The 21,878-nt window shown below is 44.8% G+C and overlaps 1 protein-coding gene across 1 annotated transcript in view; it reads right to left on the minus strand.

Moving 5' to 3' along the window:
- The window catches only part of CMIP (c-Maf inducing protein), a 208,647-nt gene extending 187,414 nt beyond the window's left edge, over positions 1-21,233 (minus strand). Inside the window, exon 1 of the mRNA XM_015405806.1 lies at positions 20,940-21,233. Coding sequence (XP_015261292.1) covers positions 20,940-21,233 — 294 coding nt within the window. The remainder of the gene's footprint in view (positions 1-20,939) is intronic.
- Between the last annotated feature and the right edge of the window lie 645 nt (positions 21,234-21,878).

Genomic DNA, 21,878 nt, shown 5'->3' on the forward strand with positions numbered 1-21,878 from the left:
GGAAGAAAAGCTAAACCAACCAAGCAAAAACCTCAAAACGAAATTTAGAAAATTAGTAAAGGGACAAAAGTTAAAAAATCAATAGGTACAGACAAAAGTGCACGTGTTTATTTCAAAAACATATAAAAACCTTTTAGGGGCCCAAATAAAGCCTCATAAAATAAACAAACTGGCAAATGCACAAAAAGAACCATATATGACCTGATATGTTTCAGCCCACAGGAGCCTTCTTCAGAGGTCAAATAGTACAGAATACAACATACAACAAACCCCGTTACACTTGTAAGGCAGTAAACAATTGATATAGGACCAAAAATGGAATGTTCCAATCTGGAATTGAATGACACACACACACAAATTTTGTTTGTGGGGCCACAAATGTATCCGGCCTTGTGTCAGAAGTAATCTATATATCTAAGTAATCTATATATCTAAGCGAGTAGGCAAATGGGTACCCACCCTTAGAGGGGTGGGGGGCACCCTCCTCCCTAGCGAGGTGCGTGGTAGCAGTGGCAAGAACATCGGCGGCGGCAACATCAGCGGCGGAGCCTGGATGGCGTGGAGCGATCCCTGGCGGCAGACAACGGCGGTGGAGACCAGGAAGTCGCACGGTGACGTGTATTGCGGGCGCGGAGGAGCCGACAAGGACGAGAGCCGAGGCTGAAGCAGGCACGGAGGCGTGCGCCGGAGACGGTCCCACCAATGAAGCAAGCCGGTCCCAGTGAGACGCGAGAACCGCCGGGAGAAAGGAGGAAGCCGACAGCGGGTACCACCAAGGGTGCTGGTAGGAAACCCCCACCCCTACTATGTGGCCTTAGTCAGGATGAATACATTCTTAGAACACCCCCTGTGAACCGCCCAGAGACCCCTAGGGGTTAGGGCGGTATAATAAGTCGAATTAATAAATAATAAATAAATATAAATAAATAAGTCCCAACATGCCCCCTCTGTGCAGATATCTAAATCAGCACATCGGGGGCACTTGGGGGGCAGGGAGGTTTTCCTGCACATTTGGGGCAATCCCCGTATGTGCAGAAAAATCTGAAAACTGGGAAAAAATATGCGGGGGATATTTAAATCCCCCCAAAAGTAAAAGAGTGTTCCCTGTGCAGGCGCAGGGAACGCACTGCAAACAGCTTCGCCACCACCAGCAGCGAGGGGGAGGAGGAGGGAGAAGGCTCAGCCCTCGCCGCCGCCATGGGGGGGGGGCCTGAAAGTTCGGCAGGCCGGTCAGGCCTCACCGCCACCGCCGCTGCTAGGGAAGGGGGGGGGGAGAAAGCTTGGTGGGTCGAGTTCAGGCCTTGCCGCAGGTGCTGGGGGGGGGAGAAAGCTTGGAGGGGTGCAGGCCTTGCCGTGGGTGCTGGGGATGGGGGGGCAGGGGAGAAGGCTCACCTGCGGCTGCTTCCTTCTCCCCCCCGCGAGTATCGCGGGTCCCCCTTCTTGTTACATATACTGCAGATAGTAATATTGCCAATATGTACCTTCCAATTTAGGTCCTAAGAGTACAAGTAAAATCACCTTATCAGGGCCAACGTAACATCGATATGTATCAGCCACGACTATAAGGCTGGTGTAAAAACCAGAGTTTGTAGCATCGATATGACCTTAATTAACAACATAACACCATCATGCGCCCCAAAGCCATTCTCTGAGCCACCAAGTGTGACTCCTCAGCTGAAGGATCCCACACACTGTGAAGAGGAGAGGTCTGCCTCTGCAACCTTATAAAGCTGCTTGCTTTTCCAAAGGTTCACAGTGCAGTTGATGACTCCACCTCACTTTGCAAGTACTCATAGCCGGCTGTGGGAGTCCTTGGTCACACAGTAAGCGAATCATAGTCCACGCATCTGATTGCAATGTGGAAAAGCTACCCTGTGACGTAGAGGACTGACTGCCCGCCCTTGCAAGCGCTTCTAATGTGCGAGCATTCAAAGGAACAATGAGGATATAAAGGAGAGGCGGCTGAGTCAGATCAGTGATACGACCAACACATTTACTGCTGTCCATGAGCAAGCTGCATCTCAAAACACAGTTCTCTCGACTCAGGCCTGAGCATGCTGATGAAAAGTTGTCACTTTGGGAATTCTGGAGAAATATCAGAGAATCTATACACAGTGAGAGCGAGAAAGAGAACGTGTACTACCACTGAAACTACCCTCAAAACTGCTCTAATGTCTGCAGGATCTTTATCCTGCAGATTAAAAAAAAAGACCTAGGAACCCTGATTTGTTGCTGAATTTATTGTATAATGCTAGGATTTCAACAATAAGTTTACTGGCCCATTTTCTGAGCTGGCCGACTCACCAGAATGTAAAGAGCACCAGATCCTTGCCAGCAAGGTTTGTTGTATTTATTGGAATGTTTCTGCCTTTCTCGTTTTTTGAAAGGTCAGAGAGAAAGTTAAGCCTCCGGAAAAAGTTCAGTGATGTTGGTTGTTATGCAGAATGTTGACCCGGGCCAGCGAGATGTCAGCCAAACCCTAACTTACAAAGTTCTTGTCTGTGGATTAAAAATAGAATTTAGAGATGTAAAGCATTTTGCAGCATGGAAGGCCAGATTAAAATGATGAAAAAAAATATGTCAGAGAGCCTCAGTTGAGGCAACCTGAAGGTTACTTGGAAAAGACCGTCATCAACTTGATCAGTGAGAGCAAATTTTAGATGCTGAGACTGCAGATTAAAGGCATGCCTCTGACTCTAGGCCATTTGGATTCTGGTGTGTGACAGAAATGAGGAATGGAAAAATAAAACAGACAAAGCAGCATTTCTTCGAACAAACAAACAGTAGCTTAAATAATTAACAACTTTACACTTCCTGAAATATGTCAACAGGTTAAGTGGAATTATCTTTTGGTAGTGGAAAGTGCTGTCAAGTCACAGCTGACTTATGGCGACCCCGTAGGGTTTTGAAAGCAAAATACATGTAGAAGTGGTTTGCCATTGGCTGCCTCTGCGTCACAACCCTGGTATTCCTTGGAAGTCGCCCTTCCAAATACTGACCAGGGTTGACCCTGCTTAGCTTCCGAGATCTGATGAGATCAGGCTATCCTCGGCTATCCAGATCAGGGACAAGGATGTTTTAGTGTTCCATAAAATTTAGCTGCACCAAAGTTGCAGAGCTTAGAACACCAGACTAGGTTTGATGGAACATGGGTTCAAATCCTCACTCAGCCGTAAAGCGTGAGCCAAACACTTTACTTTTCTTCAACCTAACCTACCTCACAGGTTTCTTCTGAGGATATATGAAGGAGCAGAGAGAACTCTGTCTGTCGCCCTAGGTCCAGGTGGGTAGCCATGTTGGTCTGCAGCAACAGAACAAAGTTTGAGTCCAGTGGCACCTTTAAGACTGAAAGTTTAATTCTGGGTATAAGCTTTCGTGCACATGCACACTTCTCCAGATACTTCACCTTAGGGGGCCCTAAAAAGGCAATGGCATATCAATAATTTAAAACTATTAAAGGCTAGCAAATAATCAACTAATTACAAACAATTGTATATTGTTTTTTTAAATATATGTCTTTATTTTTTAAACCACAACAGGGAGAACAACCACAAAAAGCAAACAAACTTATAAAAGGGGGGAGGGGCGACTTGCCTCATTGTACAAAATAAAAACTAAACCTTGTGCCTTATTTGCACATTTTGTTCTTAACTACTGAACCATTTCAATCTTTTTACGTTTTTTTCAAAAATAGAAATGTAATTATATTTCCTCAAATTTTAACTGTTCCTTCACTTCATCAGAAAACATTGTTGTCCTTACACCAATATTATATATTTCCTTTATAACATTCATTTAACAATCTATTTTATTTCTACTTTACAGAATCATACTAATTCTTTTTAAATCAAACTATCTTTTCATGTAGATATTTTTCTGATCTTCAACGCTGACCCTACATATTCTTGAGGTTTATCTTAACAGAAAAAAAGAAAAACTTACTATGCTTTCAAACTTGCAAATCTGTAAACCATTCTCAAACTTATTCCTTTATCATCAACCATATTCATTCCTAATGTCTTACAAATATACCAATATTCTGACTAACATTTAAAGGGAAGGAAAAGAAAAGGAGAGATATAGTTTCCTAAACCTTTCTTCAAATTCTCTTCCCAAACCATATATAATGTCTCCTCTTACATTTAAACTTACTATTACTTTATTTAGTTAAGTACTGCCAAAAAACAATTGTATATTGTAACCTGCCTTGAGGATCAGCCAGAAAAGCAAGCTGTAAGTGAAGTAAATAAATAAATATTTCTTAGGTGCCGTCCAAAGCAGACTTACACTCTTCTAGACATATAAACTTAAATGGACTTGGAAAGACATAACTCTGCCTAGGATGAAAACAAGATCGGACTCCAATAGCACCTCAAAGTCCAAGAAAATTTTCCAGAGTATAAGCTTTAATGACCTGACTCCATCGTCATCCTAAAATAAAGCAGACATACCTAGATTTTATGTAGCAAACCCAGGGTGATATTAAGGCATACTTTTCAAGATTAGCTTGGGAGGGTACCAGGAAGGATTCAGTTTTGATCTCTTCTCAATTCCAAGAATATCTGCCAAACTGTTTTAATTCATTTTGAGCAACCCAGTTGTGTGGATTCATTTAGAACAGCTCAAAATATTTCCCCCCAAAATAAAACAACTGGAAAATTACAACACCATTTCCTACCATATGAATCAGGGAAGAACCTACAGTCCCTTTAGGCTTCGTTGATTGCATCATGAGTGATGTCCTAGTACACCAAGTTTTACAAACCCTAATTCCTAGAGAAACAGCTTAAGGGTGGGTTTTCCAGTTTGAGGAACAGCTTTGATTTGTTCTCTTCTCTTCTAACTCCATCATAAAACTCTTGGGCCATCCTGAATGCCTGGCTGCACGCAGGAGGCATGATGCAGAAAAGCAAAACAACCGCTTTTTGTTTCCTAACCCTGAAAGAATGAACCACACAGCCAATATTTCATTAGTGAATTGCACCAGGTTTTGTGATGGATTGCGATGGGGAAGAAGAAAAGAACATTACCCAATTTCCACTCTTGGCAAGAGGAAAAACAAAAATTGTTTTTTTAAAAAAGAGTTTCTAATCATCTAGCCGCTGCAACTAGTCCCCAGATGGAACTAACTTTTGCTGGAGAATAAAACAGGACTCTTGTACAATATTCTAGACTCCAAAACTAAAGACTCCAAAACAGAGTTCAACCACAATGAATCCACAAAAATTACTAACCCAGCAACATTTCTCTACCAGCTTACCTACTTAGAAGAGAAGAGATTGGATTTATACCCCGCCCTTCACTCGAAGTCTCAGAGCGGCTTAGAAACTCATTTCCCTTCCCCTCCCCACAACAGACACCCTGTGAGTTAGGTGGGGCTGAGAGAGCCCTGAGAGAACTGTTCTTTCAAGAACAGCTCTGACAGTACTATGGCTTGCCCAAGGTCATCCAGCAGCTGCAAGTGGAGGAGTGGGGACTCAAACCTGGTTCTCCCAGATTAGAACCCGCACACTTAACCACTACACCAAACTGGCTCTCTTAGTAGTTTGTGGTACACTCATGGTGGCCAAGAAACCTCTACAGGGTATTCAGTTACAATTCTCTGCTTTGTCCATTTTAGCTGCCATTAGAAGTAACTTGGTGGATCAGGCCAGTGGTCCATGCAGTCCAGCAACCTGTTTCACATTTCACACAGTGGTCAAAACAGCTCCCCCACGGCCTCTCCCTAATATTGTGTCCTAGTATTTTAACATGTACCTTGCCCTGGATGGCCCAAGCTAACTCAAGCTCATCAGATCTTGGAAGCTAAGCAAGGCCAGCTCTGGCTGGTACTTGGATGAGAGACCACCAAGGAAGTCCAGGGTCACTACGCAGAGGCAGGCAATGGCAAACCACCTCCATTTGTCTCTTCCCCTGAAAACCCTATGGGATTGCCATGTCAGCTGCAACTTGACGGCCCTTTCCGCCACCATTTTGACACCAACGTGAGAAAATTACCAGGGTATATGCTTCTGGAATATGCCTCTCTAACCAAAACACAGGGTTATGCTCAATCCTAAAACGGCCTTCCAGCTGCAAGAGTTAAAAAGCCACGCAAATTGGCGGAACGTACAATTCCGTCAGTCAGAAAAAGCTGATGCTACTAGAGCTGAAACAGAATAGGCTTCTGGCCCCAGTGGTAGGCAGAAAGCAAACAAGCCACTCTGACCAGATGCCGTTACCCTTCATAGAGAACAGCAAAGGATGTCTGTTTGTAGGAAGTGGGTAGCAGGGTAATCAGCAGTGAGCAGCCTCAAATCACAGACTGTCGGGAGCCAGGGAGGTTCTTCAGCCTCCGAATCTCTTTGGAAAGCCCAAGGCTGCCTTGGGCCTGAACAGCTTCCCAGACTCGCTTCTTCTTTCTCCCCGTGCCTGGTTCCCTCCCCTTCCTTACTAATATCCTGTAACTTCCTCTTCTGTTAGCAGATCTTTCCTGGGCCGCAAAGCCTCTTAAGTGAGCACCTCACAGATCTGCTCTGCCTCCGCCACAGTTTCTTGCCTTGGCGGCAATCCTTTTTTCCCCCTCAGTCCCCTGGGTAGTCAACTCCATTTCCTGCTCTGCTCACCACACCAGTCTTTCCTGTCCAGGCTACCTTTGGGGAACTGACCTCAACTAGACCGAGGGATAATTTTGCCCCGCCCTTCAGCACGGCGCCTCAGCCTTCCCCTGAAGGAGGAACATGAGATGACCCGGAGACGTCACAGTCAATTGTTGTACGTGCACATGACACTCAGCTGTGTGGTCACAAACAAGAAGTGGGCTAGAGTTCAGGGAATTCAGGAGGTACCTTGTGAACACAAATCTGCAACCAGGAGCCAGCCTGCAAAGCTTGTCTTCACATGTGAGAGGCCGGCAGCGCACAGTGCCTGCGGGAGTGAGGTGGGTAGATTGCTGGTTATCACTAGTGAACGTGATATCCTCCTGAGGTGCCACATGAACTGCGAGCCTTTGGTTCTGTGCCCTGCACAGCATCTCATTTTCAGGAAACAATTCCTGGCTCGCTGAGAAATGCGGAGGGGGGGAGGGGGAGGAATACTCACAGCTGAGTATTCCAGCCAGCTGAAGTGACCGAGTGCCCCTGATAACCCTGAAATAGGCAACATTGTCAGATCGGCTTCAAAATATTCGGGTAGCAGTTGTCCTTTAAATGCATTTTGAAATGGTTTTCCAAAGGTTCTTTCCTGGGGAAAACAATGTTTTAAAAAAAGAAAAGAACAAACCAACCATCCGTCAGCAGGAAAGGCAGAGACTGGGATATAATCATGCATGGGGTGGGGAAAGCTGACAAAAAGAACTTTTTCTCCTCCCACCCAAGATAGTAGAACTTCGAGGGCATCCAATGAAGCTGATGGGCAGTAGGTTCAGGATGGACTAAAGGAAATACTACTTTATACAGAGAGTGATTAAAAAGTGGAATTCGCTGCCAGAGGATGTAGTGATGGCCACAGGAATAGGGGATTAGATAGATTCATGGAGGCTAAGTCTATCAATGGCTACTAGCCATGGTGACAGATGGGCACCTTCACATTCAGTGGCACTAATCCTCTGCATCCCAGAGGCAGTAGGCAACATTAGGGGAAGGCCTCGGCCTTTATGCTCTGTTGTCGGCTGTCCAGAGGAACTGGTTGGCCACAGTGTGAGACGGGATGCTGGACTAGATGGACTATTGGTCTGATCCAACGGGGCTCTTGTTATGTTCTTAAGGTCATTACAGGTCAAACACACACACAGTCCTGTTAGAAGGGACACTCTTTTATATGTTACCACAGTATCACAGTTTTCAGCAGATATTTTTCTTGGCACTTTGTGGGAGGATCAGGTGGTACTGGACTACACAAGGAAGGGTGGCTGTAGAAATGGGGCCTGGCGAGACCAGGTGGGGCTCTGGAGCAGAGAAGGGAGGAGCTGTTTCCGGTGGCATTAATGCCCCAAACTGCCCAGAATACCCCAAAATACCCATGTAAAAGAAAGAATACTTTAGGGTAAGAAGAAAAAGAATAAGAGATTGGATTTATACCCCACCCTTTACTCGGAGTCTCAGAGCAGCTTACAAACTCCTTTCCCTTCCCCTCCCCACAACAGACACCCTGTGGGGTAGGCGGAGCTAAGAGAGCTCTTTTCGAGGATAGCTCTGACAGAACTATGGCTTGCCCAAGGTCATCCAGCAGCTGCAAGTGGAGGAGTGGGGAATCAAACCCGGTTCTCCCAGATTAGAACCCGCATACTTAACCACTACACCAATTTGGCCAGCCTGCATAGATGTCCTAGATGCCCAGGGGCTGCTAAACAGTTGGACAATTATAATGCACAAGAGGCGGGACCCACGATACTCACGGTGGGGGGGGTAGTATTCCCCACAGCTCCCGGCCTGCAGAAGCGGCAGCAGGTGAACCCAGCCTTCTCCCTCCCCCTTCCCTCCCTCCATCCCCAGTGGTGGCTGTGAGGCCAGCCCGCCAACCTTTCTCCTTACCCCCTCCCTCCCCTTACTTGTCAAGAAGGACGAAGCCACCGCAGGTAAGCCTTCTTCCCCGCCCCTGCCTGGCCCCAACGGCGAGACCCGTGCAGCTCTGAGCTGCCGGGCCCGCCAAACCTCCCCCGGCAACGGTGGCAAGGCCCGTGCGGCTCCAAGCTGCCGGCCCCCCAAACCTCCCTCGCCCCCTCCTTCGCCCCCCAAACCTCCCTCGCAACAGTGGTGAGGTCTCAGCTCGGCCCATCAAGCCTCCCCCCTCCCCCAGTGGCAGCAAGGCCTGGCCAGCCCGCCAAGCTTTCCCTCCCCATGTAGTGGCGGCGGCAGCTGAGTGGCTCACAGCTGCCAGCCTGCAAATTTCTGCATACCTGGGGACTGTCCCAAATGTGCAGGAAAATCTCCCTGCCCCCCAGGTGCCCCCGATGTGTGGATTTAGATATCCGCACGCAGGGGGCGCCTTCACTATTAGATATATAGATTACTCACAAGTCTGAGCCCTGTTGTATAGAGGAGGGAGGGCTATAAATTCAATATATAAATGGCTTTTATTTATGATGTGAGGTCTGCATCCTTCAAGAAGCTCAGGGGTATGTTAGGTGGAAAGAGCAATCCTGTTCCACCAAATACAGACCAAGAGTGCCAACTCTTCCTCTCTCCAGTTCTTGGTAGAAATCTCAAATGCAAGCTGTGATTCCTCTCAGCCCCCACAATGGCCCCAGTTGGATTTCTCAAGAACGGTTCTCATTTTTTTGGGGGGGGGGGTTAGCTCTCTTCTTTGTTTAATCCAGTTGGTTGGTCATTTTGGCCTGAAGCAAGAGAACAAAGTTAGAGTCCAGCGGCACCTTTAAGACCAACAAAGGTTTATTCAAGGTATGACCTTTCATGTGCATGCACACTTTTTCAAATTCCAATATATTTGAAAAAGTGGGCGTGCACACGAAAACTCATACCTTGAATAAACCTTTGTTGGTCTTAAAGGTGCCAAAGGTATTTAGGTGTATAATTAAAAGCGAACAATTCTTTAAAAAAAATTAAAAACAGCACCAGAACAACAAGAGGGAGAGCAGTTCAGAAAGACCCACACCAAGCTGGAATAAAGAACTCAGGGGGAAAAAAACCAGAATCTCATTAATTAATGGCAAACTCCTTCTGAAGCAAAACCAGCCACCCCTGCAAGTGGCAGAGCACAGGTGGGCTTTCTGCAGCCAAACCAAATTCAAATCATGCTTTCATTTCAGGGGTTTGGCAGCCAGTTAATACAATCAAGCACATCAGCTTCCGTTCTAAACTTCCAGCAGTTGACTCATCAACGTGCCGCCACTAGGCTCCTGATGGAGGCCCAGGCCTGAATTGTTACCGAATTCTCATCTGCAGTAGCTCCAGCTTTGCTTCCCACAAGGGGAGAAGTGAAACGAAAAACAATGCATCAATGTCCACTTTTAGCTTCCTTGGGGGAGGTTAATGGGTAACTTTGTTGTTATTACGCAATCAGGGCCTGGCTTTAGTAATCAGAGTCCACCTGATTCTTGCTAGCAGAAAATATAATTTTGCCCTCTTTCGATTCCCAGGCCTGCAAGGTATTATTTGGAACATAAAAAAATCAAGAGAAATTCTGTGCAAGCCACATCACATGGTAGCCACTGCTTCTGGACAGGTCTGGATCAATCTGCACTGCCACACAGAATACCATTTTTAAAAAGATCTCACTACTTGTGAAACTGGACAAATGTGAAAGTAAAGCTATAATTCATGCAAACAGTTCTGGGAGAGAGCAGGAAATTAAAACAAAAATGTACATTTAAAACTTAACAATAAGGCCGTAATTCTGATTTGCACATCTTAGTTCATTCACCTGACCAAATGCACTATTAAAACATCACCAGCATCACAGATTTAATCCTACCGGTGTAGCAATTTAAACTACCTCAAAATGACGACACTTGCCAATTTTACCCAACTCTGATCTCTATCTTGTAGACACCAATAATGGCTTTCAACAAGACAATCCCAAAAGGAGTTTTTTAAAAGTTTTTAAAAACCCAGAAACCATCTTTAAAAACGACAACCTAAAAAACCAACAGTGTCAATGAACAGCCACTAGCAGTTGAAACCATAGATAAAAACAGCAATGGCCATCACTTAGGGCTGTTCCACATACACAAACACGTAGATTTCTCACCATCCATTTTGCTAACAATATTTGTATATTGCTTTTTAGCAAGCCTTCATGAGGTGATTAAAAAATAAAAACAAATAAAAATCTATCCACAGTCCAGACACCATTCAAAAGGGTAAAACCCATCAGCTGGTAAAACCAACACATTTCAGCTGGCACTGTTTGGATGCCACGAAAAGTTTCCACTCATCTCAAAAAACAGACAGGTGATAAGAACAAACAATGGGGGGATTATCCAAAACCGATCAACAACAGACTTCCAATTTAACCAAGTCCACATTTCTAAACAAAAACAAAAATCCACTGGTACCTTAAAGACTAACCTTAAACCTGGCACTTGTGCCCTGTAAGCCGCCCTGAGCCTTCGGGGTAGGGCGGGGTATAAATTTAAATATAAATAAATAAATAAATAAATAACATTTATTTCCCCTGGGAGCTTTCATGAATCAGAGGTCACTTTTTCAGATCTGTGGAAAAGAAATCATTTTGGTGCCACAAGGCTTTTGTTTAATTTTGCTTATTCCCAAAGGCCAGTGCAGGCAAGGTGGGTTTTCACTTGCTTCCAAAAGGAGACCAGAAAGAAAGCTAGGCAGCCCCCTGGGAGATCATATGCCAATGCACTGGGAAAACCACTGAAAAGACCAAGCTCCTAGCAGATGCTAATGTGGGATACACAAAAGTCAATACCCTTACAGGGCTTCACTGGTAGATCTTAAACAGCAGTGCAACTTATATGGGAGACACTCCTCAAGGTGGTGGGCTTCAATGCGGACACAAACCCAGGGTGCTACAGCAGGAGACACTCTGTGCCGCAGAGCAGCAGGAGACAATGCGGGGGGGGGGGGGAAAAAGGCACCATGCCAATGCTGTGACTTCCTTTCTGTCACTTCATTGGCACGATGTTCTAGGATTTCCCTGAAACTCTTTAGTATAGGTTCACTCTGGAAGTGACATCATCATGGCAGTGCACCGCCCTAGGCCTCCCCCAAAATTCTATGGTATGGCTCATGTGAGAAGTGACATCACAGCATTGGTGCAGCGCCTATTTTAATGTCCCCACCCCCTAAACCTCCAGCTTGTTGCCACCACAATACTGGGTGTGGGCTGATCTGAAAGTTGCTTATGGTGTGGGGCAGCAATAAATCATTCACAGATGCAAATCCACCATCTGCTGAAGTCATCAGGGTACCAGTATAAACCAGCCTTTTGTTACCAACAATCAAATGCTGAGCACTCAACTGATGCCTGCTTTAATAATGGGGTACAATAAATGAATGCATTAGGACTGCTGGAGACAGAAAAATCTATGGGCAAAGCCAAAGGTCCAAAGCCGTTCAAAAGCAACATTTCCAATGTATTATGCAAACCTTGTTGGGGAGGGGTGTTTAGTAATTCAGTGGGCCCATTTTCTGTCTCCTTAGGAGTATGTCTAAACATCTGGTTGGTGGTTGGAGACAGGGATTGCTATTTCTGTTACTCATTATCACTGTAGTACAGGTTTAAGACTACTGTGGCAGATGCCTGAGGACAGAAATTATGTTTCCTAAGTAAAGAGAAGAAAGAAGAATCAAATAAGGTTCAGGGAGAGGTGGGGAAAAAGAGTAACGGATGTATATATTCCCAATGAGGCCAGCAATCATCCAATCACAGCAATCAAACCAACCCAATCTCCAAAATAAATGTTAAAAGGCCAAAAACAGTCAAATTGGTCCTGCTAAATGCAAGGAAGGAAATCTGCAGATAAAATAAGCAAGAGGATACATATCTGATGTCCTTGTCTGGGGTTTCTTGTGCCCACTTAGTTTTGGAAACAAGAATTCTGTCATGTCAGTGAACTCTACCAAAAGAGTAAGTGAGCAAAGGCAATATTGAGCTTTTTTTTTTTTTTCTTTCAAACCTGCACTCCACTGCCCAGTTCAAACATGATGGAAGTTGTGTGGGAGCTAGTAAATGCACTCCGGGAACTTCGGTTAGTGTCCCAGGATGCACAATAGCTTGCTGACAGGCCAAACAAATAAACATTTCCAAACCAGATTTCCTCAGGGCATTCTTCACCCTTGACATTCCCCTGGACTTTTGAAAAAAATATCTTCACAATCATGAGGACTAGCAACCTATTCCAGAAATCCAAAGTGGGATTTTTAACAGTGAATTCCAGAAGGGATGCATTTTGCCCTCTCCTGATGACGACATGCCTACTCAAGTTTAGAAACGCAGGCATTAAGGAACATCCCTTTAAAAAGGCTACACAGCAAGGCAGGGATTCAATAGCTGTGCACGGCTGCAGAATGTTTTATAAACATTGTTGGCTCTTACTGTTGTCGTTCTGGATGCTACCGCTGCAGAGAGCTCAACTAACAATACATAATAAAATCAACTATGTTAACACTTAAGTATATTGGCTCTATGGATAGTTTATTAACAGTCTTGAAAGTTATTTAACAGAATGGCAAAATGCTAAATAAACGTTTTCTGCAAATAAATAGAAATACATACATATTTAGGTGCTGTTTGCTTAATAAAGCTTCATTTAGCCCAGAGGGGGGGAAAATATGTCCCTGAGCAAGCAGTTACCTGGCAAACAAAAGTTTGCAAATATTAAAATTGTTCTACTGGGACACTAAGCACTGAAACAAACAGGCAAAAACAAATGACACACAGATTTCCATTCGCTCACCGGTAGAAAATAAAATGGTTAGTGAAAACAATATTCCTGCACAGAGGCAAGACAGCCCACACAGGAGTTGAGTGCCTCAACCACGAAAAATGCACCTTATTTAAAGTGTCCCTTGCTATGAGAAAGAGCAGGCACAACAATAAAACAGAAGGGGAGAGAGAGCAGAAGACACTACAATGACTTGCAACCTGTATTGGCAAAACAAAAAAAAATCTCCATTTCAATAAATCAGTAGCAAAATTCCCTGACAGACCTGTATTCAATATACAACTTCCTATGTCAGGGATTAGCCATTCTGAATTTTAGACATATTTCTGTGCATTTTAAATGAATACTAGTAAAGGCAACTAACGAGCCATATAATGTACCATCCAGTTTGGTGTAGTGGTTAAGTGCATGGACTCTAATCTGGGAGAACTGGGTTTGATTCCCCACTCCTCCACTTGCACCTGCTGATGTGACCTTGGGTCAGTCACAAGCTCTGGCACAGCTGTCCTTGAAAAAGAGCAGTTTCGGTCAGAGCTCTCTCAGCCCCACCCACCTCACAGGGTGTCTGTTGTGGGGAGGGGAAGGGAAACGAGTTTGTAAGCCGCTCTGAGACTCCATGTGAAGGGCGGGGTATAAATCCAATCTCTTCTTCTTCTTCTTCTTCTTCTATTACCAGCAAACAAACAGATACTATGTTTTTATTTCTGTGAAATGCCAATAAAGGAATTGCTGTGTGTGTGAAACAAAAAGTTGTGTGTGGACGTGGCTAGGTAGCAGAGAACTTGCTTTGCATGCAGAAGATCCCAGGTTCAATCCCCGGCATCCCCAGTTAAAAGGACCAGGCAGTAGATGATATGAAAGACCTCTACCTGAGACCCTGGAGGAGCACTGGGGAGGGGGACAACACTGAACATAACGAACCAATGTCCCAACTCATTATAGGACAGGTTCATTGAATGTTCTTCCAGTCTGATCAAATTAGAACATCAATCTCAGTGCAGAACAAATGAGTTCCATTTTTCTTCTAGAGCACTGGGGAGGGGGTCTGGTTTTAGCTGTTAAAGTCATCATCTCTGTCATGCCGAAAACTTTGATCAACCTCTCCTTAATTGTGGGTACTACAGCCACTTGCCAACGCCAAGCAAGAACCATTTGGAACCTCAATAAAAGGTTATTATACCAGTAGTGTAGTGCTGCACCAACAAACATCATTCAGTTAATCCGAAAGAACAACTAATGGTTCGGATATCATACTAATTCCAGAAGTCTGGTTAATAATCCCCAACATTTGAGATCAAGTCAAAACGGATAACATCCCATACATAATAGAAAACCAGCCCATTAAATAACATTCCCAGTCTTTTCCGAACTCTTCATTTTCACCATGGGGGGAGAGAATCTGACATGCTATGTCAGTTTCATCTCACCACTTTCTAAATCACCCCTTCTCAAAACCAAACTTTTCCATTAAAACGTTTTTCATTCAATTCACCATGACTTCATTGCCACTTTAAAACATGTGTGTCCCTTCAGATCTTTTTTTGGGGAGAAGGGGATTTGTAAAAACCTACTAAGTAAAAATCACACGTGCATTGTATGAACCCAAGAAGGGAGAAATGCACCTCCTAAATCAACCTTTCTGCGTGGCTCTAAATTGATTCAGATACCTGGTAGCCACATATTTTAAACTGCCTGGCATATCAAAAACCTGATGCATATTTAGAACTACCCTTCCAGTTTTTACATGTGCACAACCAAAGATGAAATATGCTTTAAGTGGAACCTGTGGATTCAAATTCAGGCAGGGCACAAGGGGCAGTGCAGAAACAGTAGTAGAGTAGTAGTAGAGACTGTTCCCCACTACGAATCGCGCAGACATTAGCTTTTCCCCCAGCAGGGTTTCAATTTAATGCTCTCAAGGGCTCCTTTAGGTTGCAAACTTCCTGGGGCAGGAATCATCCTTTTATGTGCATGCTACCTAAGTAAAAACCAAACTCACACTACAGACGTAGTTACTAAAAAAAAATGTCTTTCAAACTTCCCCTTTTCAGTTATTTCCCATGTATCGTGCCCACAAAAAAACCTCACTCTTTCAATACAAATGCATGGAGGATCTCAGTTTTGAACATAAAAAATTAGCCCAAAACAACAGAGATCAAAGGAGGAAGCAAATAGTCTAACAGGCAGCCTTGGATCATGGTGCAGGGCATAACTGTGCAATCTTGTGAGTGAGCCCCACTGAATAGATCAGAGTAGGCTTGGGAGTAGACCTGTTTAGAATGGCTCTCTGAAACAGCCGTCATTCCAAAACATTTTGAAAACCATGAACCTCAGATGCAGCTGCCTATTTACTACCAAAAGCATGTTATGCCGTTCAGTGTGCTTTACTTCCAAGTAAATGTGCTCAGGATCAAGACTCCATTCCATAATTTTGGTACCAGAAATATATCTGTTAAATATTATCCCAGATAACCTTGATCAAAATGATAAGTACTTATTAACGTATATGTTAACAGCATCAAGAATAATGGTAGCAAAATATTGGAAAACAGATAAACTACCTTCTAGAATGGAAATAGCTAAAAAATTACTTGAGGTAGCAGAATTAGATAAATCAACAATGATATTGCGTGGAAAAGAAGATGAAATATTTCAAAGGAAATGGTTGAGAATGCACAAATGGTGGGAGAAATTTACTATGTATAAGACCTCCAAAAAGTGAATGTAAAGGTTGAAAGTGTTTGTGGCTGTATAATACAAAACTTAATAAATAGAGTATTAAAAAAAAAGACTCCATTCCAAAAGTGTTTGCTTACTTGCCTTAATCAAAGTCAGACCTTAGCTGCTTTCCTTCCCAAGGCTTCAATCCAACACACATTACCTGTGACAAAGGCCCACAGAAGTCAGAGGGACTCAATTCTAACTCAGCATGCTTAAGATCAAACTTCATGCCATATTTTTAAACTTTTGATAGAACTGATCAGATATTTCCACTTCTCAGGGTTTTCCCCAATGGGACCGCTAAGCCAGGCTAGTACACCAAATCCATGAAGATTTTTTTTTAAAAAAAATACCAACACCATCACTTTAAACTAACCGACAATCTCCAAAAGACTGGTGGCACCATTTAATATCACTTATATTGCATGATGAAATGGAAATCAAAAGGAACAAGACTGAATGCAGATAACCCTCAACAATATGGAGGATGCGAAGAACGCGGCTGAGGTTGCGTCAATGCAGGGAAAGATAAACCAATATAAAAAGCTCTTGTTATTCCCACAAGCAACAAAAAACCAAACATTTAATCAGAGAACTGGACGACACGTCATGAATAAAAGCAAAATAATTGCCAATCTGGGTCACACCAATAGAGCACCAGCCCCAGCATCCTGCCTCCATTAGTGGACAGTCAGATATTAGTAGGTCAAGGCTGTGATAGCCACCTTCTGTTCTGTTCCAAGCAGCAAATAATCAGATTCACAAGCTGATACAGACCTACCATTCAAATCTTTTTTCTAATCTTTTTTTTATTACAGCCTTCCATGCCAGGAGCCATTGTTAACATCCTGTGGCAATAAATTCCAATCCACAGGTTACCTCTGCCCATCAGAAAGGCAACTTCTGGCTATAAGATAACTTTGGCTACAATCCTAAGGATGCTTTCCTGGGAAAGTAGATAGCACAGCAACAAACAGCACAGCGTTTACTTCTGAGAGAACCTGCGAAGAATTGCTCTCAGTGTACCTCGCAGAAAAGAAAGTTCTTCAAATCCAATTTCTCACTCTCCAGCCATAGGAGAATTTATACTCGGACAGACATCTGCCATATTTTTTAAAAATCCTCCAAGGATTCGAATCCCAGCTTTCCCAAGCAACATGCTCTGAAAACACATTCAACACTTGATACAGCCTGCTGTGGAGACCCCCAGCCTCTGCAACGTAAGAACCCAATGTCTTCTGCAGAGCTACACCCTTGCTTTCCCAGCTTTGCATCCCAAGGAATAGCTGTGGTTCAAGAATTCGTCTGTCACTCTGCCTCTATTGGAAGATGATTTTGGTAAGTCCTCTGCACTAGGCCAGGGTCTCCAGAGGCCCAAAATAGGGATTTCGGGGTTAAGGATACGTCTTGGACCTGCTTTGCAAATATAGAATGGACTGCACCTCTTTGGACTGAGGAAGGAAGATCCTGGGGTATCATGGGGTGGGGCCACTGGTGGAGCATCTGCTTGGCATGCAGAAGGTCCCAGGTTCAATCCCCAGCATTCTCCAGTTAAAAAGGCTAGGCAGTAGATGACGTGAAAGACCTCCACATGAGACCTTGGAGAACCCCTGCCAGTCTGACAACACTGACCTTGATGGACTGATGGTCTGATTCAGCACACCACAGCTCCATGTGTGTTCATGTGTGCCTCCCAGTGTTCAAAACGTCCTGCAAGTAGCACAATGAGGCAACACAAGTAAAGGGAAGGAGCCGAATCTTTCTCACACACTAAGAGTCAGGTTGGTGTAGTGGTTAAGAGTGTGGACTGATCTGGGAAAACCAGGTTTGATTCCCCATTCCTCCGCATGCAGCTGCTGGTGTAACCTTGGGTCAGTCATGAGTTCTTTCAGAGCTGTTCTCTCACAATCAATTCTCTCAAGAGCCCCACCTACCTCAAAGGGTGTCTGTGGTGGGGAGGGGAAAGGAAAGCAGATTGTAAGCCACTCCTTCAGGTACTGAAGGGCAGGATATAAATCCAATCTCTTCTCTTCTGCAGTACTAGCTTTCTGTTTGCATGGAGGGCTTGTTTTTTAAACACAAAGGCTCATTCACAGCTGGAATCTACCACCTGCGGTCTGAGGTGGTGCATTCCCTCTACCACCTCAGCATCCTACCACCCTCTTCCACGTGTGAGCCAGGTCTTGGACTCAAATGGCATGGGGCAGCAGCAGATCCAAGTGTCAAAACCCCATCATGTAGACAACAGAGGGAAGCATGAGGGAGGAACCCAGCCTCCCACCTACAGCTTACCTCTCCACAGTCTGCCCCCAGTAGTGATTTCCTTCCCCTAGCTACGCTACAATACTGGTAGTAACCATCTGAGGAAGAGGATCTGTAGGAAGAGAAGCAGCAGGTGTGGGAGGAAGGTTTCAGCAGCCCTCACACTTTTCAAATCAGATGCCCACTTTTTGCATAACTGAGGCAGATTTCATCAAAACACACAGATCTGCCAGAGTCACATCCTAACACATCTTAGCCTCAGGACTGTGGGTAACTTTGTGTGCTCAGGCCCCAGGGAGTCAAAGAAGGGAATAAGAATGTTCAGCACTGGATCCTGCGATTGGCTGGCAGTATAAAGCATCTGGATTGGCTAGTAGTATGAGGCCTCCAGATCAACACCTGGCCTTCTTCTCTCACCAGAGCAGTACAGTATGCCTGATATATACCATGTCATAGCCACAGTAGGGAGACAGGCAGATTTCCTGCAGAGGCAGCATAAAATCTCCCTAAATAAATAGGTAATAATTAAATGGCAGATATCCTGGGTTGGAGAAGGGTTGGAGAATAGAAAAAGCTCCTAGGCCTGCTCCTCTGATCCCATTCTTCTTCAGCAGCACTAAATTAGAAGGCCTTATAGGCACGCCATCGTTCCAGTGGACCACTTCAACAAAATGGCGGTAAAGGACAAGATTCACGGCAGCTTCTTAGGTGTGAAAATGAACCGAGGGAACATTTCATAGCCATACACTTTGTGAAAGAGCGCTGGTGTAATAAGACATCATCTATCTATAGTTGAGTCATCTCCTTATTTACATGTACCCACATCTGAATAGCAATTGATGAGAAGCCTTCGTGTTATACCATTGAAGAAAATCTGTCCAATGCCTCCTCCATTTCTACATTCAGTGCAAATCAAGGTCTACGGAGATTTTTGAGTGTACACAGGATTAACAATGCGGGGGAGCAAAAGAATTTTTACAATGTTAATTCACTACAATTCTACAACTCTGGCTAACTGTAAAGCACATCCAAGGTTGTTTATGCCCTTGTACATAATCGCTGTCTGTCATTGAAAAGAATCACGGTTCTTCAACTGGTGGTGCCTCAACCACAAATGGGTGGCTGCTTGACCTAAAGTGTCCCACGCCAGCAGTGCCTCAACCACTGTTTGGAGATTGTGGAGAAAGATATGCAGAAAGAAGGACTGGGGGGGATAGCAAGAGAGTACAGGCAAAAATAATACGAGAAAAATTAAAAAATGGAACCGGTACTGTGATCTGGAAAGGTTGAAGGTGGCTGATTTGAAGATACTGGACTTATGGAATCAGGTACAGGCACTAAAATGCTACACTTCATAATTCATAAGATCTGGACAATAATATACATTCGCAAAAAAGGCTACACACGGTTTGAACTGGTCAGCTTGAACAGTACTTTTGAATTAGAGTGGCAAATTACAATTTAGCCTTTTCCACTCATCTGGATGGTATATGGGCTACAGAAAGATTTTGCCTGTATACCTTTGTGCTGCCAATTTATCTTCCTTCATAGGTCAGCTTCCTGGGCTAATCCTCAATCAACTGGGGAGGAAGTATACCCATGGAGATGATACTTATTTTCCTATCCTGCCCATAGTCACTGCAAGACCACAACACACTCTTCTTCCTTCCAAAATATCAGAAGGAAACCAAGGCCCTAAAACATTTTTTAAATGATTCATGGCAAAAGTATTTGACTTCCACAAACCTCTCATCAATCCATTCAAAGTGTGGGATTCTTTTTTAAACTTGACATCCATCCATCTTAATCTATAGGTTTTCTTTACAAGTTGTCGTAATTCTACGACAGTTCTAAACCAAGAAATACCTGATTATCTCAAAAAAGGAACTTAAAATGTAAGAAGATAAAAAAGAATGCAGCCTTTTTCTTGGGGGAGGGGAGAGACGAAACAGACTATCCATCATTACAAACTGCCATGGACTGGTTTCAATAACCAATTAATTCCACACACAGAGGAATGTATATTTAAAATGTATACACAACATGTATAGTTAAACGTGCTCCAAAATTTAGGAGTGCTTTATTGCTCCTGTTTTATAGTCTCAGATACTCGCAACTTAAAAAGAACAAAAATAATATTTAAAAATGAGCATTCAGTACAAATGTGTGCAAACTTGGCCTGAAGCTATGATGATGTTAGCTGTGCTGCCTCTATCTCTTCTTGTGCAGAGGTGACACCATACATCCTACAGGTCTATGAGTATCCCCCCCCCCAACCCCCTTTTCACAGGCCCTTGTAGAACTCCCCCCATTTGGGGTCCCGTTTCACAAGTCCAGCGCTGTAGACCCCAGAACCTCAGACCCAGGTTGCGTCCCCACGTTCACCTCAAGGAAGAAAAGGTTCCACCCAGACCAGAATGTTTTCCATCCGGCCCTCTGATGAGCGAAGACGGCTCCGACGGCATTCGTTGCTAAGAGCACAAATATCCCGGCAGTCAAGCCAGGGTCCCTCCGCCTGCCTGCCTGGGCCAAGGCAGAGAGAAGGGGGGTAGGGGGGTGGGTGGGGGGGAAGAGGTCTCAAGCGGGCAGGAGGCAACGCGTGGCTTACCGTGGCTGAGGCCAGGCTGTTCTCGGCCAGGGTCAAGTGGTGAGGCTCCCACCGCCTCAGGAATTTGGAGGTCAGGATCTTGCTGAGAAAGGTCCGGGGGTGCCTGACGACGCACACCTGGATGTCCCCCTCTTGCAGCAGCTTGTACCTCATGCCGTTGCAGTGGACTCCCCGCCGGCAGAGCGCGGCCCCCATTTTCGTCCCTTCCGTCGCAGACATTTCGGCCAGCAGCGCCTTGCTCTCTTCGAGCTGCCTGTGGTCGCTTCCCCCGCCGCAGCTGCCGTTCACATCCATGGCAGCTCCTGGGAGGCTCGCCTCCCCCCACCCACCCCCACCAGCCCCTCTCCTGCAGCCCACCTCACAGGGGGCGCTTGGGGGGGGCGGCGGCGGCGGTCCGGAGTCTTCTGCCCAGATCACCTTGGGGATTTAAAAAAGGTATCAAAAGACACGCACATACAAACCAGTTTGAAAGGGGAGATCAAAAGGGGGGGGAGGGAGAAAAAAAAATCTTGTTTAAAAAAATTTGCAAACGCGCGCGCACACTCATGCACAAAGAGGAAGCGATTTTTTAAAAAAATCCTTGTTTCAAACTTTGTCTTTTTCCCCCCCCTTCTCTGGATATAGTGCGTTTGGGAAGGTTTGGCGTGGGGGTTTTCTCCCCCTTTCTTTCTTTCAAAGGACTAAATCCATATTGGAAGGAGAGCTAGATCCAGCCGCAGGAAGCAGGAGACAAAAGGTAGCCTTCATTTTTTTTAAAAGGAGGTGGGAATCCTCTTTGTTGGGTAGATCAGTAAAAAAAAAAAGAGAGAAAGATCCGTTTCCAGCTTGCGTCCCCTTCTCTCTTGGTGGCTGCGGTGCACGTCTGGACGGGGGCTGCGGATGCGTGTACGAGGGAGGGAGCCGGGGGGGGGAGAAGGTAGGTGAGCGCGTGTGAGTGGA

This window comes from Gekko japonicus, unplaced genomic scaffold (assembly GCF_001447785.1).
Source record: "Gekko japonicus isolate JY-2015 unplaced genomic scaffold, Gekko_japonicus_V1.1 scaffold144, whole genome shotgun sequence".
NCBI classification, from domain to species: Eukaryota; Metazoa; Chordata; class Lepidosauria; order Squamata; family Gekkonidae; genus Gekko; species Gekko japonicus.